Source organism: Empidonax traillii, unplaced genomic scaffold (genome assembly GCF_003031625.1).
Source record: "Empidonax traillii isolate 1590-97213 ecotype Southwest subspecies unplaced genomic scaffold, ASM303162v1 scaffold1099:size633499, whole genome shotgun sequence".
Classification (NCBI taxonomy): Eukaryota; Metazoa; Chordata; class Aves; order Passeriformes; family Tyrannidae; genus Empidonax; species Empidonax traillii.
This window is the reverse complement of record NW_020956292.1, coordinates 330,865-347,758: the sequence shown is the minus strand read 5'-3', so window position 1 is coordinate 347,758 and position 16,894 is coordinate 330,865. Positions and strand designations below refer to the sequence as shown.

Below are 16,894 nucleotides of genomic sequence, written 5' to 3'. Positions count from 1 at the left end.
CTTCTCCCAGTGAGGATCCCCTCCTGCCCTGCCTGTTAGAAACCAAGCAGATTATTAGAATTTACAAGATGGAATGAACTAGAGGAGGAAAAGACTCCTTTGTAAGCCCACTCTAATTTCAAAACAACACAGGAAGATGTCCCACAGGCTCAGTGCTTTTGGAGCAAAGCTTGCATCTGCTGCAGTGCAATCCTGAGGAAAAAATTTCAGCTCATTTCTGTCTTTGCTAGGGATCCATTTACTGAGTATAACATTTCATTCATGTCCTAAAATCTAACGTGTTAGGAGGCACAGCAGGTAATCACTGAACCTCCCAGCATGGCATTCTGCTTAAGACATCTAAGATGATCTTTGAATGAAAAAAAAAAAATCAAGTAGTGATGGGATACAGGTGTTACGTTTCTCCTGGAAGCAGAGAACAGTCACTGAAGTAGCAAATCCAAATCTGACAGTCCTACTTCAAAATGATAAAGACAAAGTGCAAAATAATCCCAAAGCACAAGAAGAATTATTCGAGAGTGGAAAAGGAGGAAGGACTGTATTGGCTATGTAAATACTTCTCTGAAAGACAGATAATTTGGCACAGTCTGCATAGACTCTCCTAGGTACTGACTATGCTTTCCTAAAGAAAAAAAAAAAAAGTATGATGAAAACCAATGGAAGTTAAACCAGTACAACTGCAAACTGGCATTAAAATACATAATTTTCCTGAATAAAACATTGTGACACCTTTGCAGAACAGACTACCCTCACCACTTAAGCCCTACTACCTTGAGGCTGGATAGCATTTTTGTTAAGTATTTTGTATCTCAAAAAAAAAAAAAAAAAAAAAGTACAGGTTTGATGCATGAATATTTAACTGAGGATTTTAGTCAGAGAATGAAATAATCTCTTCTGGCCTTTTAAATCAGCAGCACACTCGAGTTCAAAGTGATGCTGCAGTGGAATCAGAACAGTCAGAGGTAGGTCTGAAGTCCCAATTCCTCACCCACCAAAAGGAAGAACGGAAAGCCCTCTGCTTTCAGCATAATCTCACTGGTTGCCAGTGCCTGAATTATGTAAGAATGACTCTTTTAAAACGCAGCTTACGTCAAATTTACCTCCCATTGACTGTTATCTTGTGCAAATAGAACTCTCATTCTGGTACAGCTCTGCAGTGCCAAAAGAGAATGAAATCTACACTTCCTGGCTTAAATCAGATTTCCATTAGCTGCTCTGCTGACAAAGAGGATCAGCTCAGTGACAGCCTGGACAGAGCAGCACTAGTTGCAATGAGAGCCTGTGCTCTGATATTGGCAGCATAAAAGCTCTTGGCTGTTCATTTTCATTGGGATTTTTAGTACTGTTCCTTTCAGACTTCTTGGGATGGGGTTTTCCACCCCTTTTGCAAACCAGACTCAGCTGCACTTGCATGAGCCCAATGAAAATGTTGCAAGTTCTTCTATACAGAAGAGTCACCCAAGGCAGGGTAATAGAAGTAAAAAAAGAAATGAAGAATAATACTAAGGTTTCCTTCTTCTCACTGCAGCACTTTTCCCATTATAACTCAAATGGGTTTTTTCAGTAAGAAGACTGAAAAAGAAGACTTTTTTTGTAGACTTCAGCATCAGAGGCTGAAGTCTACAAAATTCTCCATTATGCCAGGCCAGTGGTCCCCAAAACCATTCAGATGGTCACCTCTCAGATGAAATTCCAGGTTAAATCATTTGTCAAAACGAGCTGTCTATTCACCTATCAGCTTGCCCAGACTGTCTCTCAGTCAATTTATGAAAGGTGTTGGCCTATTTAAAACCCTAAAGGGATGAAATGAGACCAAAAAAAAAAACCCCAGAAAACTAAACTAACAACAATCACCACAAAAAAAAACCAAACAACAACAACAAACAAATTAAAAAACCAAACAACAACAAAACCAACCAAACAAAAACCCCAAAACCAACCACCACCTAAATAAGCCAGTCTCTTTAAACAGTGGGGAAGCAATAAAAGATTAACATTCTGGATCTTCAGCTGAGAGGTCAGTTCCTCCTGAAGAGAAAATGGCTCTACAGGCTCAGAACTTTTTTCACAGAACTTCCTAACTTCTGGATTAGCTGTTTTGGTTCAGTTTATCTCGGCAACAAACATAACTCAACAGTGTAAAAGCCGCACTGGACATGGGGATAATGGGAGAAATGCACTGCTGGTTGGACTATTTAGACCTCCAAGACCTCTCCAAAACTTCTGTGGGGAATTAAGCTCATAACACACTCCGTTTATTAGTGAAATTATGAAGTGTTGCCTGTGGAAGAGTTCAAGCCAGTAACCCACAGGTAGGGTTGGCAGTCCCCAGCCCAGTCATCTACCTGGGGATCTTGATTTGCCTAAAACTAGATAAAAATTTCACACACTGCCAATTACTGGGCAAGAACTGTATCATTTCATACAGCAGTCACAAAATCTTTACTGACAAACTGTTTGTTTGACCTTAATAGTTTACTGCTGGAAGGCAACAACAAGAATAGTCTGAAGATCTATCTCTCTGTATCATTTAATTACAACCTCTCATTTCTCTACTGACTTCTGGGCCAAGCTGACCTTTTTACAGGCAAAGGAGCCCTCACTAAGATAGTTAATTTTATCAGGAGCAGCTTTATCACACCCTAAGCACGTTAAACAGTGGTGCAACAACTTGGCATCATTTCCTTCATTGGCACCTTTAAATGTCAATCCACAGAGGGCATAAAGCATTATTATTATTATATTCACAAGTTTCTTCCCTTGAATATTATTTACAGCAGTTTACAGTAATACTCTAAACTGATACTTATGTTTCATTCCATATATTCTCAGAATAAAATCTGAAGAGACATTTCTGTGTTTATGATGTAGCTGATGGTTACCAGGGGAGTTTGTGAAGCTCTGCAGAAGGGTGGACAGTACCTTCTCACATAATGTTGTCCAGCCCATGTGTGAACAGAAAAAAATATATTATTGCTGTGGCTAGATTGTAAATATATTCAAATCTTCAAGTCTACTCTGATGCGAGATCATTACTTTTTCTACTGAGTACACAGAAAAGGGTGAGGCACCCAAAGTTACCATGCAGGAGGAAAAAAAAGTTGCTTTTGAGAAAAAACAGACTATTTTCTGGACTTCTTGCAGCTCATCAAATTAACCAGAAGCAAAAGAATTTTTTTTTTTTTAATTTCCTTTCAAAAGAAAAACAAGGCTCTGACATAGTATTTTAAGTAAATTTTTAGTAAAACAATCAACATTCTCTTTTTTTAAACACTGATTTCTCATTTTGAATGCCCTCATTTTGTTTTTTTTTTTTACTATTGTTTCCTTACTAACAAATTATGTGTAAGAATGCAAGGGTTAATAAGTGAAAAAAACCCACTTCCTCAAGAGATAAACCTGACACCACATGTGTTTAGCTCTTTCAATCCAGCTCTTTCCAGTAAAAAATAATTCAATGTACCTTCAAAGCTAAATTTTGCATATGTACACCTAAAGAGAGTATGAAGAAGCAGGAATATCTGGACTCCTCGACTGGGTTATTTGTACAGCCTCATTAATGCACCTAAAAATGTATCTAATTTAGGAGACTGATTTTAGTAGGAGAGAGATGGAGAGAGATTGGACAGGCAGAAGGGATGGGACAAGGGGGAATGGCTTCAAACTGACAGAGAGCAGGTTTAGATTGGATATTGGGAAGAAATCCTTCCCTGGGAGGGGCCCTGGCACAGGTTGCCCAGAGAAGCTGTGGCTGCCCCATCCCTGGGAGTGTCCCAGGCCAGGTTGGATGGGGCTCTGAGCAACCTGGGATGGTGGAAGGTGTCCCTGCGCATGGCAGGGGATGAAATGAGATGATTTTTGAGGTCCCTTCCAACCCAAACCATTCTGGGATTCTGTGATTCTGTGTTTCTGAACAAGGCCAGCACTACAAACACCTTAGGCCTTATCTTTGGAAGACAACGTTCCACGCCATGTCAAGCTTCAAACATCCAACCTAAAACTGCCAACTGAGTAATTTTCTTCACTGCTTTCAGCCAAGAAAACATATGCACAATGACTACTAACTACTACTGACTTAACTACTTCTACCCTCACTAAGTGCTGTAATGCAAAAATCTCTTTAATTCAGCTTTGTCTGTGACCATATTAGAAACCCCAGCTGGTGCAATGTACCTGTGCTGAAAGCAGTGCTGAAGACGTTTGGGTCCTTGAAAGGTTGGTTTCTGTAATGCTTTGAGTGGAAAGAAAACAGTGAAACCCCAAAACCACGAGACAAGTTAACAAAAATTCCAAGAAACAGGTGTGGCTCCTTGGAACTTAGAAAATGCTTCCTACATTTGCCAGGAAGTATTTGCCATTAAGCCTAACCTGAAATGGTTGAAATTGGAACAACTTATTATGACTTGTAAGAATTAAGAAATAGGCTGGGGAAAGAAGAAAACCACCCTTTAATACAATTCCAGGGTATTTTGAGCAAGAGGAGGGCTGCTGGTTATTTTTTCTGCTGTCTTTCATAACGAAAGAGTATCATGAGGCTGCACCTGCAGGGTCAGGTGATGACCACAGCTAAAGAGGTTTTACCTTCCCTGGTTACTCATGGTGCTCTAGTCCACCGAGCTTTAAGATGACATGCCTGGACACCTCACAGTCTTACAAATACCATTTCTTGTGCTCTGGAACCGACAACTGATCGTGGGTCAACCACAAAGGATCACACCAGACAAAAACCACAATATATAGTGCAGCACAGTGAGCAGAAAAGGAGCCAGGAGCTGATTAGCTCAAAGGAAAGGAAGGAATGAGAAAAATGTCTCTTACCTGGTCAAGATTGTTGTAGAAGTCAATACTGGCTGCACACAGGTATCTCCCAAGCAGAGTGGCGTGGGTGGTGAAAATCGTGGCGACAGGAAGTTTCTGAGACCGAGCCAGTATCAAACCCACTCCTGCCTGCCACTCGTGGAAGTGGGCAATTATATAGGGCTTGTCCTCAAACTGACAGGAAAGCTGAAAAGAGAAATAACATACGTGGAACAGGCACTATCCTGCCCATCATCCCAGACCCGTGAAACCTCTGGGTTTGTTTTCTTTTTTAATATGATGCTTTTTGAGTGCTTGCTTTCTTTCCTGGGACAAAAAAGTACAACGTTTGAAGTCTTGATTTCCCTAATCCTGAGCCTCAGAACAATCTCCTTCCTCAAGTGTCAGGGAACTCTGGCAAGGACAGTCACTCTTATTTCCTTTTACTTGCTCCTCTGCTGTTGAAGCTCTGGTTTGGATAAGAAAATCGTGAGCATCTATGACAGACAGATGATTCTGCAGGTGAGCTGAGCTTCCCCTCTGCAGAGTGACATCTGAAAGTCACAGTGCCACCCTTAATTCTGTCTGTCTGTCTGTCTGTATGCCCTGTTCAAGGCAGTTTCTAGTTGCTGAGACATGGCTTGACTGCCTTCGAGGATAGTTTGGGAGTGTGACAACTTGACTTCCACAGGAGAAGAAAAGGGAATTTGAGATCCTACTTGGAGAGCATCCTGTGACAAATAAGGGAGTTGAGAAGAAACAGTGGGAAGTGACATGAAGACACAGCAGAATTCACATAGGGCAGCCCCTTCCCCCTTCTCCTGGAAAAATATAGCTAAAAGACCATAAATACAAATTTGACCTACATCAGGTATCCAATTCCTTAAAATTATAAACTGGAGAATAGGAACAACATCCCAAAGCTTTTTTTTTTTTTCAGTCTGCAGGCAAGGCTGAGGTTTAAAAATCTCTGGGTTTAAGAACTGTACCTCTTTTAAAAACCAGGCTGTTAATGATCCAAAAATCACAGCATCGTTGGCTTCTTGGTCATGAAAGGGGATCCCTATGTTGCTGGCTTCCCAAAATTCACCTTTCCACTTGTCCAGATTCCAAGCTGCTGATCCTATGTCAAATAATAAGACATATGGGCTGCCCTCTATCAGCCATCTTCCAAAAGAGACCTATGGAAAAGAGGCGAGGTTACATAAAAGACAGTAAATAAACAAAATATAAAATATAAATAAATATAAAAAATAAAATATAAATGAAAAGGAAAATAAAGAAAATGTTAAAGTGAATGTCAATGTAAGTTAAAACAACTGTTTTCATCCACCAAATCTAAAGTATTTTACACAGGGAATATGTGATCACAGTCCCGCACACCAAGAACTTGAAGTTTTCCTTGCAAAATACACTGAATAATACTGGAACAAAGGAAACCACGATCTTTAGAAACATTTTATTTTTAAGACTTTCATTTTACGTTTTCATGGCAATATTAACCTTTTTCTCATGGAGATTAAAAAAAAAAAAGCTTAGGAGGACTGCACTTGGTTGAATAATGAAGCTTTATGTTCTTATTGAAGAACATTTGGCTTTGTTCTTATTTCGAAATTATTATTTTCTTTCAGTCATATTTGATTGCCACATTTTGGCAATCTTTTACCATTTATGCCAGATCACTGGGGATACTTGTGTCTACCATGACATTTTCTCATTCTTCCCACCTGGCAGAGTAGAAGGATCAACCAAAGGTGTACTAATGCCTAACCCACATCAGGCTAAAAACACAGCTCTCCTGCTTTATCTTTAAACGTTTCTAAGAGTTTAGAACTTCACTGCCTTAACTGACCCAGCTGTGCACAGTCAAATTACCTCACATTAATTCTGCCATCAGAATGGCTGAGACCTCAGAGGCTGAACCCAACTCTGATGTTACAACAGGCTGAACAGAGGCCAGGTCTTGAAAAAAAAAAGGAGTTGAAAGCTCTTGGGCCTGTTTGCACAAAAAACACAGGGCGTAACAAAGAGAGGTTTGCTCCTTATGTATTTATTCCAGGCCATCCCGATTTCTTTATTCAGGGAAAAATAGGTTAAAAGGCAGGGACAAACCAGACAAACCTATTCCCCCAAATGTGTAGTCAGGTTGTGGCAAGGGACACACCTGACCTGAGAAGTTTGGCACCCTGGGTTTAAAACTACCCATTGTGATGCATAAGCAAAACCCAGACATGAATGTTAATAGGATCAGTGCAGCCCCTGGAAACTACAGCGTCATTATTAGAGATCAGAGCTAGAGCTGACGTCCCTGGGACAGATTTGCTGCTGCTGCATATGAATATTCCAGCAGCACAGTGCACATGTGAGCCTGGCAGAGTTGGCTGATTAAATGGAATGCATTGCTGGAACAGCATGAAGTGTATATATAGCACTGCAATTAATCTGCCCCACGAGTCTTGAGCTGCTTTCCAAACAAAGGAGTGTAACACCACTTGCAGAGACACCTCTTTATAAGCAACAGAGGCAACATGGATAACTTGGTCGATCACTTATGAAAATCTGATAGGAATAAGTTAGATTAGACCTTTTAGTTTGAGCCTGAACAATGGAAGCATCACATCAGTGTCCCCAGCAGACACTTTCCCAAAGCTGTGGCACATATTCATTCAGCAACACACATCTGCATAACATGCAACAGGGCATCAAATCCTAATAGCTGCAGGACTGCTCTTACAAAGAGAGATAGAACATTGCCAGAGCCACAGCTGGTGGCAGTCCAAGAACCTCATGAATTTTTACATTAAAGTGTGCCGTGCCCCTTGGCCACAGACACTTGTAAAAACTCTTCCTTGCTGCTGTCCCAACATCTGCTCAGCACACATTATAAGCAGAGAGGTTTTTCCTCCTGAAGGGCCTAAAGGCTGGATCAGAGTGAAGGCAGGTTCTGGATCTAAGCTAAAGACTGTCAAGAAAGGAGGTCAAACTCAGCATGTGTAATCTTCCACCCATTCTCAGGTCATCAGCTGTCCCCAAGGCTGCAGGTGCTTGCAGCTGCTCATCAGCACAGCAGATTCCATCCCTTTCATCAACATCTGAAGAAATTTATTCGTAGTATATTATTGGAGAAATCAAGTCACAAGGTGTGACTGAGACCACACAGAAAACACTGGTCGAAAATTGTGCTGAACCTTGTTAAAAACTGAGATGAATTCGCTGCTGGTGTGGAGGTTTAACCTCCCTTCCTGGGGAACGGACAGTTCCCTAGGACTATCAAGCTGCAACGAGCTGAGGAAGGTAAAAAAGTCCCTTCCAGGCTTTCAACTCAGTATAACGCTACATAAGAAAAACCACAAGCTAGTGGAACCCTCTCCTCGCTCCAGCACCAGAACGTGGAATGTAAGGGCTCAGTCAAAGTAAGGTCATGTTATACCCACTGAAATCTCACCCTACCTTGAGACTAGATAAATAAGTCATTAATCCAATCAAGCAGTTAAAACCTGTAATTGGATAAACCGGTTCTTCCTCAAAAATAACCTTTAATGAATTGACTGTGCTGTTCCACCAGTGGGTTCTGAGCCTCTCCCGTGGTGACATTGACCAGGACTGCTGTGTCAAGTGGAACGGCGAGAGCATTAACCCGAACCGTAATCTCCTCAGAGTCAGCTTTGTTGCCCTGGGAAGCAGCAGCAGCAGCACATCTGATTTACCTGACACCCCTGGCTTTTCATGGTGTCCATTGCCTTCTTAATTGCAGCGCTGGGAGGCTCACAGAATTCCACCTGAGTCTTCACGTTCTGCTCAAAGTAGGGGCCGATCAGGAAATAGTTCTCGCCCCACTCGTCCGCCGTGGTTTTGGCTTTGGTCTGGATCACGGTGTAAATGCCTCCCACTGCAAAGGAAGACCACAAAGAACAAAACATAGAAAGGAGAACGGGCCACAGATCTCTGTAAGAAGCTCCAACCCACCTCTAGTTAAACCACTTCACACATGTAGGTTTTAAGTGAAGCCCAGACTCTAACGAATAAATAGACATTCAGTCTCTTAAATGATATCAGAGTTTCACTGCTCAGTTGAGGGATTCAAATCCTGGGGCTCATGCTTCCACTCTCTCATTGATTCTGCTGCATCCCAAGCACAGCCTTCTGCTTTCTTTTTTTTGCTGCAGTTCTAATTTTCAAACATATTTTTCATTATGTGGTAAGAACTGAGCTGGCACTTCCACCTTGTTTGACACAAATCACTGAGAGAAGCGGAGGGACTGATGGATTTCACTGACTAATAACGATAAAAAATGGATTTAAACCAATATCCACAAGACAGAAGGTGTCTTGCCCCATCATCCTTCTAAAGAATTATTAAAGCTGGAATGAATGTAGCCTACACTGACAATAGAAATGTCTGTACTGTCCTTGGCAATACTCCAGGCAAGAAGACTGTGCTGCACCTCTCAGCAGTGACATCCAAATTACATGTGGAATCAGCACTGAAAGTTGCCAGTGATTCATAGCTGGCACTCCAGGCTCACTTTTTTCAAGGTACTGGGATATCCAGAGGTGCCAATGCACCTCATCCAACTGCACCTGTTGAGAATCTTGAGAAGTTACCCACTTCTCCTTAAAAATCTGCCACAACCAACCACTATTTACAATGCAGCAGGATGACCTTTTTTGGGAGATTAGTTCCCAGATTAATTAAACTGTATCTCCCGACAACTACAGAAAGCTTTCTGCAAAGCCTGGTATCTTACAGCCCTGAGGATCCCAACGACAGAGATACATATTTAATTAGGCTCCTAGAAAAGAAATTGTGCGCTTTATTTCCTTTTTGCTACAAATATCCCATTTGTTTTGAGTGCTGGAAGGATCCCTAGCTCTAATATTTTCATGTCAGGATTCTAGGTACTTTACAGAAGAAAAACAAATGCAGTTCCAATCGACCAGCTTGCTAATTAGAATTAGTACATTAAATTACTTCCCTTAGCAATTCAAGCCCTAAGAAGACAAGAATCTCGCAGATCTGTGTTACGAAATCATACTCACAATTTTAGACTTTCATGTCATATAGGCATGGGACTGCAGAAGGAAATTCATGCATAGCACTATTACTCTCCATTTCATTAGGACCAGAAAGCTTAAAAAACCCTAATTTATAGTCATCATATTCTTCCATGGCTGCTTTGCACAAGGATTTAGAGAAATCTTAGGTAAGTAACACTGTATTTTCCCTCTGCTCACAAGCTGAGAGATTCTACTGAAACACCCTGGATTCAGATAAACATAAAATTTTAATTATATGAGGCAAGTTGGAAAGTTCAACCTAGAAAATGATAGTTAGGATGGTATGCCTGTTCTTACAGAGTGGTAAATGCATCATGTGAGCAGAAGGGGCTTCAATCCAACACGGATGAACAGGAGGCTTGGTGGAAATCTTAGTCATGGTTTGAATTGGCAGGAGTACAGAGCTCAGAATGTGGAGAGAAGGGAGTGCAAAGCAGCCTGGGGATCCAGGGGGGGGGAAAAAAAAAAAAAAAAAAAAAAAAAAAAGAGAAAATATGACTTGCAAGGATGAAAGATAAAAACATGATAAAGCTGTATATGACTAGAGTGGTGCAAAGGCCTTTCCCCCCATCACCGGAGTGAAAATCAGCCTCTTTTCACGCTGCAAGGGGGTGATCACCGAGCTGAGGAGATGAAATTTCCACATATATTGATTTTAAGAGTAATAAGGAAGCTGCAGCTCGTGGGCTGAGTACAGCCTGGACCTTTGTTCTGCACAGCCAGCAGCTGAGTGGTTTTTTTCCACAAGGTTTTGTATGTCCCAAAAGCACCCGAGATGTAGGGAAGGCCTCTTATGAGGGGAAAGGCTGCAGATTCTTCCGTGCTCTGCCATTGTAATCTGTTGCACAGCAAGGTAAAAATAAACATTTCAGGGCATTTATTTGCCTGAAATGCAAGGAAAAGTACTTAGGATCAAATGCTATTTTTTTTTAAATTATTTTGTAAATACATATATATAATGTACATATATAAAACTGTAAATTATAAAACCAGTGCATGTAAAAATTCTTCAGAAAATAGCTAAATATTTAGACAGATAGCCCTGTTACCTGGTCCCAAAACTGGCTTTTGTCTTCCCAGTGACTGTGCAAATATGACTCACAGAGCATGTCTGTGCATGAGCTTTTTAATTGACAGGGGAGGGGAAACTGTGCAAGTGAAACTATGGATGTGGGAAGTGTTGGGTATAACTTAAAAAAAGACATCTTGAGAAGAACAGAGCAATGTCTAGAATAATGCACTGACTTTTGAAATCACACTTTTCCATAGCAAATTCAAGGAGCACACTATATATCATCAAGAGATAGCTTATACATGCTCAGTTACTCTGAATTCCCTGGAAATATCTGTGCCAGGAAGGAATATCCTACTGAGTAACAGGGTTGATGATATATTCACTTGGAGCCTTGGAGAATTCTCAAATTACTTCCAACAATTTAATTAACCTCCCTATTCTTCCCCAATAAGATGTTTCAAGGCCATATTATAACCAGAAAACCTTCCCAAATACAGGGATGTACCAAAAATGCAAGTTGCAAGTTTCTGCCTCTGAAGTTTTGTACTTTGAAACTGGGTTTAAAACAAACAATAAAAGAAAAAAAAATGAGAAATAGAGGCAGAATCGGGAGAAATCAGATCCAGAGAACTGGTTTGGAACATCACAAATACAGAGAATTAGCAGTAAAACGGGGATACAGAGATAGTATAATTTTCTGGTCTTCACTAAAATGCTTTATTCAAACATTTAAAGTTTTAATCGTTTTTAAATGCCCTTAAAAGAAAAATCTTTCTATTATTTCTTTTTAAAATATGGTTTTAACTTTTCCACTAGAATAAATTAAATCAAGTTAAAAAGTAAATAAATAAATAATATTTTTCCCACATTTATTTCCTTTTTTTGTTTGTTTGTTTGTTTGTTTGTTTTCTAATTTAAGGGAAAAAATTACCCAGCATGGAAAGGGGAATGAAAATGTTTGGGAAAGAAAGATTTTTTTTTTTTAATTCAAGAGAAGTTTGACCTCTTCCACACGCTCTTTTCCTACACAACAGAGGACCAGGATAATTCCAGGGCTCTTCAGCCTCTTTGCCACGGCCTGACCGGGTCACTCTGGAGGCCCCAAAGCTTTCCTGAGAACCACATCTGCCATGGGATCCACGAGAGCAGTTTGACCCCAGGGTCAGGATTCAGACTGACTTCACTGCCACAGGCACTGATTACATCAATCACCCTTCTGCCCTTCTCCTCACAATGTGTCTCTGGTCTACGCAGCTGTGATAAAAATTGGGACTGAACTCCTTTTTTTTTTTTTTTTCTAGTACCTGATTGAAATTTTATTGACTGATTGATTGCCTGTCGAGATATTCTGGGGACCATTAATAGGATAAGGTTGTAAGAGGCAGGTGGAAAAAAAAAAAAAAAAAAAAACAGAATCTTCAGATGGCAGATGTTTTTTCATGTATTTTTTCTGGGGCTATGTTTGTGGCCAGCACTCATCACAGGATAAGAAGTTCTCTGCGTTCTGTGAAATTCTAGCATTCCAGGCATATTTTGAAATAATGCTGAAACACTGAAATTTACAGCAGATGTCCACAATTGAGAAGCTATTTCTGTGTGCACCATCCCCAGCGTATAAAGATTTCATCAGAAATTGGTTTGACATTGACACACCACCCCGCTCTAGAGAGGCACAGAGCTCTGATGCTGTGCTCATGCCAAGTTTATGCCAGCACATCCCCACTCCCCAAAGGGTGTTACTTCAGCTGTGTCAGAAATTACAGTATTCACCTCTTCCGGGGAAGTTTCATCGTGGAAAGACATTTAACACAGAGGGGGTAAAATCCTGGTCCCGTGTCATTTCCAAGAGTCCAGATTTTCACCAGAGAAACTGCACAGAGATCTCTGAACCAAGTTTTGCTTTTAGCACAGTCTTCATTCCAACGGGGATGGAAAAAAATATTAAAGATTCATCTCCCAGTGACTCTTGAGCTGATCTGTTCACAGCTGAACGATGATAAAAGCTGGCTGTTTGCCCAGCATTTTTAAGCATTCTTCTATTTTCTATCTAAAAGCTGCTGGTGGTGCAGCAGGGGATACTAATCTAAATATCACTGGAATTACTTTAAAGACATCTTCACAGAGAACAGACCAGATCTTGAACATTCTCAGCCCTTCTCATTAACGTGGCAGAAAACCTACTACTGACAAACCCAAGGCAGACACAAGATCTACACTGTCTGTAGGCACTTCATTTTGTGCTCCTGTCCTTAAAGTTTTCATTGATCATGTTATGGGGGAAAGAAAACCTGTCTTTTTTTCCACAGATAAAAGACCAGACCTGGCTTTACTGGGGCATGATGGTCAGGAGAGAAGGGGAAGGGTGAAAAATGCTGAGCTTCCCCATGTGTTACCACCAGGTATGTGGCACTGCGTTTTTCCCCTTCTGCCACAGAAACACAGTGGATCCACTTCCCAGTGTGGGTCTTGCCCACCAGTGAAAAGCCAAATAAAGTGAGGGAAACCTGGCAAAACAAACCACACTTTTCTCATTTCCTTAGCAGAGGACTTTCAGTGCAAGAGGATTTCAATGGTGTGCTTGGTTTAGGTGGCAAGTTCCTTTTCACATGACTTGGGGGAAATGAGAGGGAGAGTTGTGCTGGCAAATGAGCCTTTTTTATTTCTCATTCCCTCATCTCTGCTTGCTCCAGACAGAGAAGAGGAGAGAGAGGAGGAACTGAGAGGGCAGAGCTTTCCAACACTTATGTCAGAGGTTGTAGCTTAGCACAGGCTGCAGCCAGGATAGAAAATATAAAAAAGGGAACATGGAGAAGTAGAAAGCTCTGCCTTATGTGAGTGTTAAGTGATCTAGACTTTAAAAATTATAAAAAAAAATAAAGAGGGACAACTTCACTGTTCCAGCTGCTGATAAAAAAGTGATGAGACTCTGGAATTAATGGATACTTGTGGATCTCTACTACTGCTACTCTGACACACCTCTACATTGCCAGAAAAGAAGAACAAGACCTTCATGTTAAATGCTTGAAATTAGCTTGCCAGGCAATAAATCCAGCTAATTCTTGTCTTGCCCTCTGTATTAGGAACATATACAGCAAGTCTATATATGTACAACAAACTCTAAAGCATTCAGGAGTTTTAAATCTATGTGGGGTCACCCTACTTTGTCAAAGAAGCAATTCCTCTTCTGCTTAAGAGGGTGGGAAATACACAGTATAAGCTATTATTTCCTAAGCCTATATATATGTTCTGTGATGACTCTCCCTGTACTTTGCTGGCTGCTCTCTCACAGAGCCCTAACATTTTCCAAGAACTGTTTATAGAAGTTAAGTCACCAGGGAATAGTATCTTATCACATGACTTAGACATTCAATTGCCTGGCATTTATAGAAAAAAACCTCTCAGTACCAAGAATTTACCAGGAAAAAAGGTTGAAACTCTCTTGATAAAGAGTTTTTGCACAGATGTTTCCACTCAGGGTTGGTTAAAGGAAACTCTGCACAGAGATCCAATTCTAACAAAGAAATTGGTTTCCCTGACTAGTTCTGTCAGCTCCATTCAAATATATGGGATTGGTAAGTGGTGCAATCAAAGGCACCTTATTTTTTAACTGACTGAATAAATATTCACTCATAAATATTCCTTCTCCCATAAATCGTGAGAACAGTAAATTTTAGCCGTGTCAGTAGATTTGGCTTCAACAAGAGCTCTGTGGATGATTCAGAGATTCGCTGCATTTTTGTACATACACAGCAAGAACCGATAAATCTAATTGTTTTACTTTTTCTTAAACGTGCTGTGTGATAGCCACAGCCACTGGGTCCAGATGACTCATTTTATAGACATATAGATATATATATATACATACTATGGAGTGCAGAGATGGTAGTGAGAAGAGCTGAATTCCCTGGATTTCTGCTGCCATCTGCTTGCCAGAGTCTTACTCATCATGCACACTGCAAGAGGGAGCTGCACACTCCAGGTTCTGCCATTAGTAAGTGAACTCAAAAGTTTGACTGAAGCTGCTGCAAAAGAAGCCCACAGGGATTCAAAGTGCAAAAAGCTCCTCTGTAGCACCTTTGGGTATTGGTGCAGCTCAGCATTTCAAAAAGAGCAATGTAAAATTGCCCTGCAGTGCAGACTAAACACCAAAAGCTATCACAGAATAGTAGTTCCTACTTCATGGGGATAAACACCAGCACTGCCTGCTCCTCTCACATATATTTACCCTTTAAAGTTAAATTCCTTACAGATTACAGATCCCCTCTCCTGATTAATCTCTATTTATCTGCCAGGACAATAATACAGACAGGGTCAATCATTTACTCAAACTTACTCCCTTTTGTGGTGAAAACAGAGCTTGTTCCCCCTCAGTGAACTGCACATACCTGAGAGGGGATAAATCAACGAGTGAGTTAGAAATGGGAGGCAGGAAGATCTTAGCCTGACAAGCAGGTGCCCTTTGCCTGACCAGCTGCATGCAGTGAACAAACGAAGCACCACATGTGTTTGCAAAGACCAGTCCAAAAGAGTTTCAGCTGGTCACTGACATTTGTTCAGTGGCTGCAATCCAGCTGTATTTATTTACCCCTCTTCCAAGTCTGGCCTTTTCTGTACACTGCTTTAGAAAGCTGAGGAAGAATCACAGAATGTTCTGAGCTGCTCTGGATCTGATTATCTGTTTTACACCTCGTTTTCACGCCCGACATTCCCAAGTGGGAACTTGCGTGGAAGGTAAAACACAAACGCGTGCAAAGCATCACCTGTACATCCCATACATCTGTACACCCAGACTTCACCACCTGGACGTTTGAACAACCTCTCCCTGGTGGTGAAACACATAAAGACACGCTGACAACCCGACTACGCTCATCCCACACGAGCAGAGGGAGACGCAGCCCACGCGCGGCGTGCAGTCACACACGGATGCCACACGCCCTCCTTCCAACCTGCTTTTCCTTCCCCAATCTCCCCTTTAATGCCTTGCTTGTCCAAGCCCTTCATGCCTCCCCCACTTCCCCCACCGTGGAAGCAGCAACGCTAACACCCAAGCGTTGTACGAACCTTTGTTGGCAACCTCCCAGGAAACTTCGAAGAGCAACAAGTCCTCCACTGGCAGGTCTTCATCCTCCCAGTGAGGAAGCCCGTTCAGAGATGTCATGGACAGTGATCTAGCCAGCGGCATCTTCTTCAGCCCTTGGGTGCTCTCCACACAGGCCACAGCAGTCAGCCAAGGTCCAGTGAACCGTGGCAGTTCCCTGCAGTTCTGGTCGGAGCAGTCTGCAGGTGCGCTGGGATCCGAGGAGGAAATTATTCGGATAGCTGGGAGCTAATGGGTTTAAACTGTCTGACCACCAGCATTAAATTGGCTCAGGGAAATCCTCAGGGCTTGAGAAGCAGCTGCTGGTAGAGGTAAGAATTTAAGACTGACCTGAGAAAGGTCTTGACTGTTTTGGGGGCAGAGCTCCTTCTTTTTCTTCTTTTAGAGGGGGTAAAAAACTGCTTTGGAGCTCCTCAGCCCCAGCACTCGGAACCTCCCACCACCTCGGGGAGAATGGAAACAGGAGGGTTGTAAAATCAGCACCGCCCTGAGCAAACTCCAACAGGGAGGACCCTGTGAGTTCACCACCTGATTTGAGTCCAGCCCCTGAGTCCTCCCCTCGAGATACACCCTCCCATTAACAGCCACGCACCTTCCCTACCTGCTGGCCACTCACCAACCGGGCTGTAGTAGAGTCAGTTCTACATGATGTCTCTCGGGATCTTGCCAGGTTCAAGGCTGTTACCTGTTCCTCTTCAGTTCATGGTCTGTAAAAGCCTTAGTTTACCTCATATCCTTCCCCCACAATCATTTCCAGCTGTGATTCCGGGACTCTGCAAGAGCTGTTGGCTGCATTCTGCTCTCCAGCAGCCCTGCAAGCCCTGTCAGCTTTTACAAACAGAGCTACAAAGGCTCTCTCTCCCTACTTTGTCATTCTCTTTGCCCCTCCTTGCAGTCCTGATCCTTGATTTTCCACCTGGTTTCTC

At 41.8% G+C, this 16,894-nt stretch overlaps 1 protein-coding gene across 2 annotated transcripts in view; it reads right to left on the bottom strand.

Annotated features, from left to right (window-relative positions):
• GYS2 (glycogen synthase 2) overlaps positions 1-16,438 on the bottom strand; it is a 39,742-nt gene extending 23,304 nt beyond the window's left edge. Inside the window, exons 1-5 of one of the 2 annotated variants that reach the window (XM_027904864.1) lie at positions 16,299-16,433; positions 15,932-16,158; positions 8,505-8,686; positions 5,787-5,978; positions 4,819-5,004 (exon numbers count right to left, since the gene is read on the bottom strand). In XM_027904864.1, coding sequence (XP_027760665.1) covers positions 4,819-5,004; positions 5,787-5,978; positions 8,505-8,686; positions 15,932-16,052 — 681 coding nt within the window. In that variant the 5' untranslated portion in view covers positions 16,053-16,158; positions 16,299-16,433. Of the gene's footprint in view, positions 1-4,818; positions 5,005-5,786; positions 5,979-8,504; positions 8,687-15,931 lie in introns of both variants that reach the window. The other variant, XM_027904863.1, reaches the window with a different exon arrangement.
• Between the last annotated feature and the right edge of the window lie 456 nt (positions 16,439-16,894).